Raw genomic sequence first — 12,296 nt, forward strand, 5'->3', positions numbered from 1 at the left:
CTGTATCTGTGGTTTCAGCCTCTGTATTTTAGGCTTTCTGGTCCATGTAGCCAAAGCCCTCTGTCGGTGACACCCTATGGGGTGGCCTGATTTAAAAGCACCATGTGCTGTCAGAGAGCGACACGGTGAAATGGAAGGGCAGTATCTGACTTCTCCGAGCCTCACTTGCCTCATCTTTACAGTGGGGGTTCTGCCTGACTACTCATGAGCATTGAGTAAAAAACACCTGGAAATGGTAATGATAATTATTGTTACGATTACCAGATGCAGAGCAGTTACGTGGCAAGCTGGGCTCTAAGACTTTTACTTATATTAACTCATTTCATCCTCACCCCAAATACTGTCCTGGGAGGTCAATATTTTAATTGTCTCCATTCTACAGAAGAGACAAACCAAAGGCAACTTATGGCACTTTCACAAAGAAGACCTAAAGCCTAAACTTGAACCAGAGCCCCTGCCCCGGGCCTTGGCTATGTTGCCTCTGGTTTATACTAAGTTCTCAATAAATGTTTATTTATTATTGTGGTGGGGCTTCTGCTGTAACTGACACCAGAAAGTCAGATCCCACGACTCTGGCTGTGGCATCTCAGCCGAGGCCAGACGGGAGGGGCCACCACCAGAGAGACCCAAACAGAGGGACTGAGACGTACCCACGTCTGTGTCTAACACAGGAGTCCGGGGATTCATCCCTGGGATTCTGTCCATGTAGGAAAGGGTGTTGGGGCCTGGAGGGCTGGGAGACTGCCTGTGCAGGGACAGAGTCGGGGCCACCGCAATGGGGGATGTGCTGCTTTCACTGTTGGGATCTGACTTGGAGATGTGAGGCCACCGAGGCCCTGTTCTCCAAACCCAAAAGAAAAGCAGCTCCAGTTCCAGGGGCCTCCTGAGAAGGGCTGGACTTCCGTGCTGTACTCTTCCCAGGAAAGGACTGGAAGAAACAGAACACACTGAGGAAGTGCCTGCTGTGCCCTGAGTGTTGTGTGCCTGCCTTACATTGCTCTCTCCCTAGAATTTCTTCTTTTTAAAAAATTGAAAATAATGGGGGCTGCCTGGGTGGCTCAGCTGGTTAAGCGACTGCCTTTGGCTCAGATCATGATCCCAGAGTCCGGGGATCGAGTCCCACATCAGGCTCCCAGCTCCATGGGGATCTGCTTCCCCCTCTGACCTTCTCCCCTCTCATTCTCTCTCTCACACTCTCTCTCTCTCTCTCTCTCTCTCTCAAATAAATAAATAAAATCTTTTAAAAAAATAAAATAAAATAAAATTGAAAATAACGTTTACTAAACTTGGTGCTATTCAGAAGCAAAACACATCCATGGAAAAACTGAAATCATCACTGATGTTGCTATCCAGAAATGATCACTGCAGACACCTTGGTATATATATTTTTAGAACTCACCCTCTCTCATCTCTGTCTCTATCTCCGTGTGTGTGTGTGTGTGTGTGTGTGTGTGTGTGTGTGTGTGTATTCAATGAGCATCACATTGTACATGCATATGTTTAAGTTCTTTTCAAGCCATTCTATAAGCTCCTACAGCCTCACCTTAATGCTCTCTTACTTACTGGACATGGAGTTGTCCAGTAAGTAATTTTCCACTAATGTCAACAATACAACAGTAGACATTGCTGCAGCAAACTCACTCTTCACTCATGCCTTAGGACAAATTCCTAGTTGAGGATGTTTTAGGGTTTTGTCACACACTGCCAAGGGTACCAATGTCCCAGACCATTTACCCACAATTTTTCTAACACTTTTTTTTTTGAGTATTTATAGTAAGCTGATGGATTGGGTCATATGAATGAACCCATTTTACAGATGCAGAAACTGGAGCTCAGAGAAGTTGACCTGTCATCATCTAAGAGCTAATACACTGCTGCCCAAAAAAAAAAAAAAAAAAAAAGAGAGAGAGAGAGAAAGAGACCTGGGAATAAAATTCTTTCAACCTATTCTGTCTCAGTGTTTCTTGGGGCTAAGCCAAGAGCTGGGACACCACCCCCAGGACAGGTCCAATGTTCTAGAATGAGGCCTTTCCCCCGGACAGGCCCAGAGGTGCTGCAGAGCTGCCAACCTTACCTGAGATGCATCACACGGCTCTTCATCACTCTGTCCCTGTAGCAGTTCAGGGGCCTTGAAAGGAGCAGCCGCTATGTGAGAAATATGGTCCTGGAAAGAAAGACTTCCGGCTGCAGATAGCAGGGCTGACCAGGGACAGACCACATAGTCCGAGGAATCTGAAACCAAGGCCGTGATGGGAGTATAGAGAAGAGACCACTGTCCGGAGGGGCAGTTTTGAGACTGTGACCAGCTGGTGCCCCTGGGATGGACTAAGAGCAAGACCCAGGGAAACATAAAGTGAAAAAAATTCAACCCTCCCCCAGTCTTCCCCCCGCCAGGGAAAAAGGAGTGAGGAATCACAAGGAAGATGAAACTGAAGGTTACAGGTGCACAGCCTCCTAATCTCCAACACTGGGACTTGCTACTCGTGTGATCTCGCGCCTGGGGCGCCTCCACTGCGGTCCTGCTGCCCCCAGGCACGTGTGACTTCAGAGCTGATATCTGAGTGTGGGTACTCGGTGTTTGTTCCAATGACCCACGAAATGTCTGGCCACTCCAAACTCCTCTCTCCATACTTGCTTTCTCCAGCATCTGTCCTTTAGAGCGAGTGCGACCTGCAGCTTTCTCAGTAGAGGGCGCTGGAGAGACACCGCGGGAGGAGGGGACCCCTCCTGCTGTTCCCGGGGCGCGGAGCTCGCGTGAGGACGCCCCAGTGACGTGCTGCACCACGCGCAGGAGCCTCGGTCCGGCTGCCACCTCCCAGCCCGGCCTGGCCAAGTGATCCTTCCGTCTACACACATCCCGCGGGCTCCAGGCCATCTGCACGCACGGACTCCCAAAGGTGTGGCTCCCCGGTACCCGCGTCCACCCAGGGGGTCACCCGGCCTGTGTGGGCGATTCCTGTGCCTCGTTTGTCCAGTAATTGCTGGCCACTTCTAGCCGGGCAGAGCAGCGGAGTGCGCCGTCATTGTGGGCTCCAAGCACAGCAACTCCAGCAGATCTGAACCCCAAGCTGGGCAAGGGGCTTCCCTTCAAAGTCTGTGCCTCACTGGTGCTGCCCTCAGCCCTGGGGATCATGTAAAATTTTCTCCTATCTTAAAATTAGTCCTCGAATTTAATAATTTAAATTATTTAATTTAATAATTCTTTCTCCTCTTTAGACCAACTAGTATGTGGGTTCTCTATCCCCTGCGGGGACACAAGGTGACACACCACCAAGCAGGGGTCAGCCTGGGGTTGTCAGCTGTCCAGGTAGCTGCTCCCTGCCTCCTGTCTCCTTATGCTGCAATGGTCCCAGTGTGGGGAGAGGCCCCGATTGCTACAGCCCCTGTCTCCCTAGAAGCAAGGCCTTTCTTTCAACTCTCCTGTGCACCAGGTCCAAGAGCCAAGCCTGCCTTCCCGGTGCAGCTCCAAAGGTAGGTGTCCTTTGTCCACCTGGTAACACATCTGAGAAGCAGCAGCCAGAAATGTGATTGGGAAGCTTTGCACTCAACTCGCTGTGATTTACCTGCCCCAGACACTCTTACCTTCTCGGAGGTCTTCCAGGAGCCGCTCAGCAGCTAGGGACAAGAGGGACCAGATTTCCTCCTCTGACAGAGCTTCGCCCCTGACCTGCAGGGCACTGGCCAGGGTCACAGAGGCTGGGCTCATGCCTGCAATGACACGTATGTGGTAGAGTCTCTGCAATGTCCACAAGCACATTGGGGCCACACTCACCACATCAGCCCCAGCACCATCCAGGCCCCTCAGCAGCTTAAAGCACCATGCTTACATCTCCTGCATCTCTGGGGCTGCGCACACAGGAGGAACTACAGAAATGCTTATGGGGGGAGCTGGCTAGGCCGGCCGCTGATTCAGTGAATGAGCAAATAAACTCCCAAGTGAAGGCTTAAGGGAATAAATGAATGAACAAATGAACCCCGAGAAGGGCCCCTTCCTCTGAGCAAGGCCTGTGCTGTTCAAGACAGTTAGCCATGCCCAGGGAGCATCCTTTTCCCGGGCTCCGCTCTATCTGGGAAAGTAGGTTAACAACATTGTTTTATCTCCGATGCATGATTCATGTCTTTTCCTCTGTCACATGCAGAGCTGGATTTGGTGCCAGTGGCGGCTCTGTCTATAATGACCCCCAACACCTGCAAGAAGATCGAAAATCAGTAGATGGAAGAGCAAGCCCTGTGTTTTGAAAAGGAGCAGACTCACAAGAAAGCACGGAGCTGCTTTGCTGGAGGAGGGATCAAGAAGGCTGGTCCTCTCCTTCCTCTCTTCTTAGAAGGGCTCCTTTAAACCAAAGCTGACATTTACTTGTCTGTCCCCCCCCCCCCCAAACAAAGCTGCCACCAACTAATCGCCAGCCCCAGGCTGGGTGGCAGCAGGAAGAGGACAGGCAGGCTTTTACTAATCCATTTACGTCACTGATCTTTTCTACAGCCTCAGGGCAGGCGGGAGGGCTGTGTGGGGAGCAGGGTGGAGAGCACATTATGGGCCCCTCACCTCTCCATCCAACATGGCTAATCCAGGCTCTCCACTGGCCAGCCGCTCAGCTCCCTGTGTACCCAGGAAGTCTCACCTCCTCCAGCCTCAGGAAGAGAAATGGATTCCTGAGAGCAAAAGCCTTGCACTTCCTTCTCTCCCTTGGGGGCCAGAAGTGTGCTGCAGCCAAACCTGGGCAGGAAGCTTTATGTGGGAGAGGTCGCTTACAACAAGGAGTCTGCCAAGAAAGTCTGTGGTTCCCACTGACAGACTGGAAGGCAGTCCGAGGTCACCCAGGTAAAAAGTAATAGATTCTAAGCTAAAGGGCAAGCCCTCTCTTGTCTTTCTTTTTAGTTCCTCCTACTTCTTTATCTAAACTTTGCTTGAGACGTAATAGGGACTAGGCACTCCCATTCCACCATATGCTTCTAGCTCTCTGCAGCCACAATGAAAGGCTAGTTATTAGAGAAAAAACAAACAGACAAGATTATGATTCTCAAATAGGAAATTTCTGAATCTCAAAACATCTCATGAAATACTGAATGTGTTTTCTTTTGTTTTCCTAATCACTTTATGACTAGGAAAAAATTGCATTAGAAGTATTTTAGGCTGTTGTGGTATATGGTGAGTGAAGACCATCATTTCAATACAGTAACTCAATAAAGGAAAAACAGCCTTTTCAACAAATAGTGCTGGATCCATCATGGAAAAAAAGAACTTGTATCTTTTATAAAAAGTAACTCAAAACGAATCGTAGATCTAATGTAGAACATAAAACTTGGTTTTTTTTTTTTTATTTATTTTCAGCGTAACAGTATTCATTGTTTTGCACCACACCCAGTGCTCCATGCAATCCGTGCCCTCCTTAATACTCACCACCTGGTTCCCCCAACCTCCCACTCCCCCGCCCCTTCAAAACCCTCAGGTTGTTTTTCAGAGTCCATAGTCTCTCATGGTTTTTTTACAAAATAACACATCAAAGGAAATATTCAGGATCTAGGACCAGGCAAAAAGTTCTTAGGTTTGCAACCAACATCATAGCTTAGCCTTGCCGACCTGACCTGTGCTCAGAACACTTAGATTAGCCTATAGTTGGGCAAAATCATCTAATAGAAAACCTACTTTATAATAAAGTGTTGACTATCTCATGTAATTTATTGAATAGTGTCTGAAAGTGATAACCAGAATGGATGTAAGTGTTATCAGTTGTTTACCCTCATGACCCTGTGCCTGACAGGAAGCTTCTCCTGCTCTTGTCATGAGAGAGGAATGTAGGGCATATCACTAGCTCAGAAAAAGATCAGAATTCAAAGTTGAAGTATGTTTTCTACTGAATGTGTGTGGCTTTTGCACCGTGGTCAAATCAAACCTAAGAACTCTTTGCCTAGTTCTAGAACCTGAATAAACTCAAACCATTACAAGTCGGGGATCATCTCTATAGAAAGAACTCCCACAACTCAATGTAAAAAAGACAACCCAATTTAAAAATGATCAGAGGTGTCAGCTATACCTCAATAATAAATAAGTTAAAAGTACAATAAAAAAATAACTACAGGGGCACCTGGGTGGCTCAGTGGGTTAAGCCTCTGCCTTCGGCTCAGGTCATGATCTCAGGGTCCTGGGATCGAGCCCCGCATCAGGCTCTCCGTTCAGCGGGGAGCCTGCTTCCCCCCCTCTCTCTGCCTGCCTCTCTGCCTACTTGTGATCTCTCTCTCTCTGTCAAATAAATAAAATCTTTAGAAAAAAAAAATAACTACATTAGGCAAAACTGAGAGTGTCACAGGCAATCTGGAACGTATGATCACCCAATTTTTTTTTTTAATGGGCAAAGACTGTGAATAGATTATTCCAATGAAGTGCGAATAACCAGTAAGCACGTGAAAAGATGCTCAACATAGTCATTAGGTAAATGCAAATCAAGACCACAATGCGATATCATTTCAGATCTATGAGGATGGCTATAACCAAAAAGACGAACAATAATAAGTGTTGGCAGAAATGTGGAGAAGTTGGAACCGTCGTATACTGCCGATGGAAATGTTAAATAATGTAGCCACTCTGGAAAACAGTTCAGCAGTTCTTCAAGGAGTTCATCATAGAGTTCCCAGAGGACTCAGCGATTCCACTCTTAGGTGTATACCCAAGACAACTGAAAACATGTCACACCAAAACATGAATATCCGTAGCTGCATCCTTGGTGATATCCAAAAAGTGGAAACAACCCAAATGTTTAAGTAACGAGTGAATATACAAAATGGCATACACATACAATGGAATACTATTTCGCCATAAAAAGGAACAAGGTACGGTAATATGCTACAAGATGGGTGAATCTTTTTCTTAAACCCCTTTATTAAGGTATAATTGACATACAAAATACTGTATATATTTATTTATTTATTTTAAGGATTGTATTTATTTATTTGACAGACAGAGATCACAAGTAGGCAGAGAGGCAGGCAGAGAGAGAGGGTGAAGCAGGCTCCCTGCTGAGCAGAGAGCCCGATGCGGGGCTCGATTCCAGGACCCTGAGATCATGACCTGAGCCGAAGGCAGAGGCTTAACCCACTGAGCCACCCAGGATCCCCTCCAGCATGTTCTTAATAGTGTTTCTTTTTCGTTTTTTAAAGATTTTATTTATTTATTTGAGAGAGATAGAGAGAGTGCATGAGAAGACAAAGGGGGGAAGGGCAGAGGGAGAAGGAGAAGCAGAGCCCAATGTGGAATTCCATCCAAGGACCCCAAGATCATGACCTGAGCTGAAGGCAGAGGTTTTAACCCACTGAGCCACCCAGGTGCCCCCAAAATACTGTATATATTTAATGTATACAACTTGATGGGCTTGGAGATGAGTATATAGCCATGAAACAATCATTACTCTCTATGCCAAACAAGACTGATGAATCTTGAAAACAATATGCTAAGTAAAGGAAGCCAGTCACTAAAGGTCACATGTCATATGATTTCCTTCATATGAAATGCCCAGAAGGGACATAGAAAGAGAAAAGAAGGAGAGTAGTGCTTGGCAGGGGGTTGGGGGAAGAAGAAATGGGGAGTGCCTGCAAGTGGGTATAGATTTCTTAAGGAAACAATGACAGTATTCTGGAATTCATTGTGTTGGTTACACAACTTTGTGAATATACCAAAAACTTCTGAATTGTACACATTACAAAGGTGAATTTTATGATATGTGAATTATATCTCAATAACTTTTTAAGAGAAAAGAAAGGGATGAAAAGGAACCTACAATTAAAATATTTATCAATTTGATTTAAATGAGTAAAACAGGATCTAGGAATGCACATGGGAGGGATAAAACTATAAAGAAACAGAAGGACATGGTGACTATAGAAGTCTGGATAATGGTTGCCTTTGGGGGAGTAAGGGGACTATGACTGAGATGGAGAATATTGAAGGCTTTCTGGAATGGGTGACAACGTTCTATGTCTTAGCTCTCAGTGATGGTTAAAAGGTGTTCACCTTAGAATGACCCATTAAGGGGCACCTGGTTGACTCAGTCATTAAGCATCTGACTTGGGCTCAGGTCATGATCCCAGGGTCCTGGAATCGAGGCCCACATCAGGCTCCCTGCTCAGCAAGAAGCCTACTTCTCCCTCTTCTGCTCCCCCTGCTTGTGTTCCCTCTCTCACTGTATCTCCCTCTGTCACATAAATAAATAAAATCTTTTTAAAAAGAAAGAAGGAAAAAAAGGATGACCCTTTAAGCTACGCATTTGTTATAATGGTTCTCTGTGTCTGTTCTCCTACAATAAAAGTTTAAAACAATTTTGAGCATTACCCTGCTGAAAATATTTTCAGACAAATCCCCAAAAAAGCACTCTCTTTCCACCTCCTTTCTTAAAATATAAATCCAACAATGTTCATCAGTTATGTTAAACTTGTCTGAAGGGAATTATCCTGAAATCCTGCCAACAAATGCTAACCAGCTAAAAGGCCCAATCATTCTTTCCATCTAAGAGAACATCCACCATCAGAAGGGCACATAACCGATCAGGTGGGCCAGCCAGACACCCACTCAGCTATTAGAGATAAGAGTTTCCTGAGGCTTGAACTTGCCATTCTTGTGGCTGGAAGCGTCAGGGATTTACAGCTTCCACATCAAAGGCAACCCCAAACACAGGAGGTAATGCCAGCAAACTAGTCATCCTCCTCTCCGTTAAAACAAAACAAGAGACAACTGTTCCCCTTGTTCCGATGCATACATGTGATCCCACTGCAGGAAAAAAATGTCTGCATTCCACTTCTCTGTACAAGCTCTATCCAACCCGTGTCACAGGTGACCTTTACGTTCTGTCCACTGGAGGAAAGAGATGCCTAGAGGGAGGGCCAACAGTTGGGAACCATTGGTGGCTCTGGATTTCCATGGCAGCCCTTACCGCACTCCCCAACTCTGATAGGGAGCAACCTGTCTGGGGACACTTTGACTCCATTCCAGTCCGCCAGCCCTCAAGGAGCCACCCAAATTTATATGAACGTTGTAATCTCTGTCCGATTGCCAGTTCCATTTCAGAGCTAGCTGGTACTGACAACACAAGGATACAGTTGGTGGGGTTGAACTGTACGCCAGGCACTGTTTCCATTGCTTGGTGCCCATCAGTCCCGGCCTCTGAGGCAGCCGCCATCAGCCTTGTTCCAGCATGCTGGGGTGCCTCTGGGCTTGCCTCCAAGTGTTTCTACACAGTCTGCTATACCGTGAACTAAAAGGGGACCATTAAATTTCTAAAGGATGGAGAGATCCCACCCCCCAGATAAACCCTGTCTTCCTACCAGTGAGGAAGCTCAGGGAAAGTGTCCAGCCCATGGGCGTGCTTTTGGGAGGCAGCTCTGTTGTCAACCCTTGTTTCGTTTTCCCTTCCCAGGCTCCCCAAGGCTCCTCAAGGCCTCCATATTGACTTGATTCTCTGAAGGCTTCTGCAGTCATCTGCTAACCCCAACGTCTCCTCCATCTGAAGCCTCGTTGCCATTCAGGGATATCCTTGGTCTCCCTTCCGTAAGTTCCCACACTAGGGTGAGTCCTGGCTCCGGGGACTCTCCTGCAGGGGCCTCTGGCTTCCAGCAGCCCCTCCTGTCTACTCTGGCTCAGCCTAGAAGCTCTGCCCATGCACTTGACCTCCTTGCCTCCGCCATTCATTTATTTAACAAATACTTACCATGGAGTTAGTGTACTTTAAGCTACAAACAGAAAGGTAAAAATATGACATCCTACCCTCACAGTTCTTACGTTCTGGTGGGGATGGGCAGAGGGGGACAGATACTGAATGCGGAAACAGATAAACAAAATACGTTCAAAGAGAGACAGCCTATGAAGAACAAGGAGACAAGGGGACTAGGACACACTTGAACATGCCCTATGAGCTGAGGCCTGAAGGCTGAGAAGGTGCTGGCTGCAGGAAAAACTTTCCAGACAGAGAGAACAAAGGGCACAACATGTCGGGGTTCGATAGATTCTAAGAACGGAGAAGCAGGCTGGGCAGGAGCATGGTGAGGGAAGTGATCAAGGAGACCCAGAGGTGTAAGGGGGAGTCGCACAGCTGGCCAGGTGCCCCTCTGCCTCACTTCTCAGGCCAAGAAAGGAGTTGGCACGATTGTCTAGGAGCAATAGGAAACTTGGCCTGCCCACTAACTTGCAGAAGTGCAAGGCCCAGCAGAAGACTTTCTGAGACAATCATGCCGCTGACTATTGACTAGGGCTGAGAGGAAGAATTGGTTCCATCTCCAGCTTCCTAATTGCCTGGCTGTGCGAGCTTGGGCACAGAGCATATATATACTTAACCTTTCTGAGCCTCAGTCTTGTCATCTGGGAAATAGGGTTAATCATAGCAGCTACCTCATGTAAATGTTAGGAGATTATATTAATAGGTTCGGTATGTAAAAGATAATGAATATATCTTATTTCCCTTCTCTTTCCATCTCTGCTCCAACCATCCAGAGAGGGATTTTAAGCATCAGAGCTGCTGAGAAGTTTCCAAGTATGAGATTCTCAAGATATGGTGCTAATTGTTTCCATCTGTCTGCCAGGATTGAGGTGCTATAAACATCCCATTTTAAGCCTTAGCAAAATGCCTAAAATATCTCAATGTCCCCAAAATAGACACCCTAGAGAGGAACCAGGAAAGGATGTGGAGCTCCCAGAGAATCAAAGCTCTCAGAATGATCCTTTTTTCCCTCCTCCTTTTGGTCCTTGTGTCTCCTTTCATTCCTTCTCCCTTTGGACACTCATTAAAAACCATCTGCCAGCACTCAGACCAAAATCTAAGCAAAACTTTCCAGAAAGCAAATGGCATCCTCCCCCGAAGAGGAAAAGACAATTTCTGCCTCATCTGGGCTCTGTTTAAAGGACTAAAGGTGCCAGGGCTCTTAACTTCCAGAAATCTCCTACAGGGTTCTCCTCAAAACTTGATCTCAAGTGGGTAATGGGTGAAATTGTGCCAGTACTGTACTCTTCACACAGACCCTGCCCTACTCTCCAGTATAAATACTGTCGCACCAACATGGTATGACCTTGAACAAGTAACCTCTCAAAATCTCTTTCCTCCACTATAAAATGGAGATGATACTTCTTACCTTTCAGGTTGTTGTGAGAAACAGACAAACTAATGAAAAAATGGCAACTAGCAGATATCTTACCTTCCTTCAGTCTTCCGAGAGGGAACCTTGCATTTCCAGATAAGAGAATGGATACTGAGGTACAAGAAAACATTCAGAGTATAGAGTAGTGTTTCACCCATTACCCGTCTTTTATGTAACATTTTCCCAATATTTGCTATATTACCTATGCTCATAAGGCAAGTTTTTTAAAGCGCATTCATTTTAAGGGGAAACTGCATGTTGTTATAGGAAATCGAATATTAGTATAATTAGATATAAATAGAAGGTAATTATAACTGTTTTTTTTTTAATCATTGAATTCTTGCCAGATAATATTGTCCTCCAGTGAGCCTAAAGCTTGGTCTTTCATTTTGAAAGGAGCAATTAGTTTGAGAAATGGGAAGTCTCATGTTTCTGGACAGACTTTTCTTCTTGACATAATCCGAAGAATTTAAGTAAAATGGGAAACACATAACTCAATGTGATCAATGCAGTTCTTGTTCCACCTGTGTTCTCTGGTCCAGCCTGTCCCTTGGGAAGCCCTGTGCCATCCTTTATGTAAGGTCTCAGGGCCAGTTTTAATGTAATCTGTACTCAGAGTGGATTGATTGAGTCCTCACCAATTTTACTTAAAGGTAATGCCTTCTAAGGAGAATGGCCCCTTGCAGCTTATGAAATTTCCAGACATTTTTGTGATTCCCACAAAAATCCTTCAAAGGATTCCTTCAAAGGCAAGGCAATATGATCTTCATATCCAAATGAAGAAACTGAGACATTAACTGATTTAAGATCCCAAAACTCTGGCTAGTAAGTGCAATTTAAGTTTCTAAAGTAGGGGACAGTGGGGTTGTAAGCTAACAAGACTAATTAAAGCTACATATGTTTAAATCATTATTCAATTTATTAAAGTTGTGTATTCTAGATGAGAATCAATCTTGCTAGGTTCATGAGAATGGTCTGGTATTTCAGGGTGGGTGTTTTGGACTCTAAGCAGGACAGAAAAATAACAATAAAAAAATAAAATAAATTTGTGAATTTTAATAGCTACTGTCTTTTCTTGAGCCTTTAAATTCAGCTTAAAACTATTTTTTAAAAGATTTATTTACTTATTTGACACGCATACACACACATATATATATAGAGAGAGAGAGAGCGCGCGCACA

General features: G+C 45.6%; 1 protein-coding gene across 1 annotated transcript in view; it reads right to left on the reverse strand.

Moving 5' to 3' along the window:
• Nucleotides 1-3,706, reverse strand: part of LOC111145354 (FERM and PDZ domain containing 2) — a 76,989-nt gene extending 73,283 nt beyond the window's left edge. The window contains exons 1-2 of the mRNA XM_022500209.1: nt 3,583-3,706; nt 2,075-2,232 (exon numbers count right to left, since the gene is read on the reverse strand). Of these exons, the coding sequence (XP_022355917.1) occupies nt 2,075-2,232; nt 3,583-3,706 (282 nt within the window). The remainder of the gene's footprint in view (nt 1-2,074; nt 2,233-3,582) is intronic.
• Nucleotides 3,707-12,296: the final 8,590 nt, after the last annotated feature.

This window comes from Enhydra lutris, unplaced genomic scaffold (assembly GCF_002288905.1).
Source record: "Enhydra lutris kenyoni isolate GAN:26980312 unplaced genomic scaffold, ASM228890v2 scaffoldscaffold12, whole genome shotgun sequence".
In the NCBI taxonomy this organism is placed as follows: domain Eukaryota; kingdom Metazoa; phylum Chordata; class Mammalia; order Carnivora; family Mustelidae; genus Enhydra; species Enhydra lutris.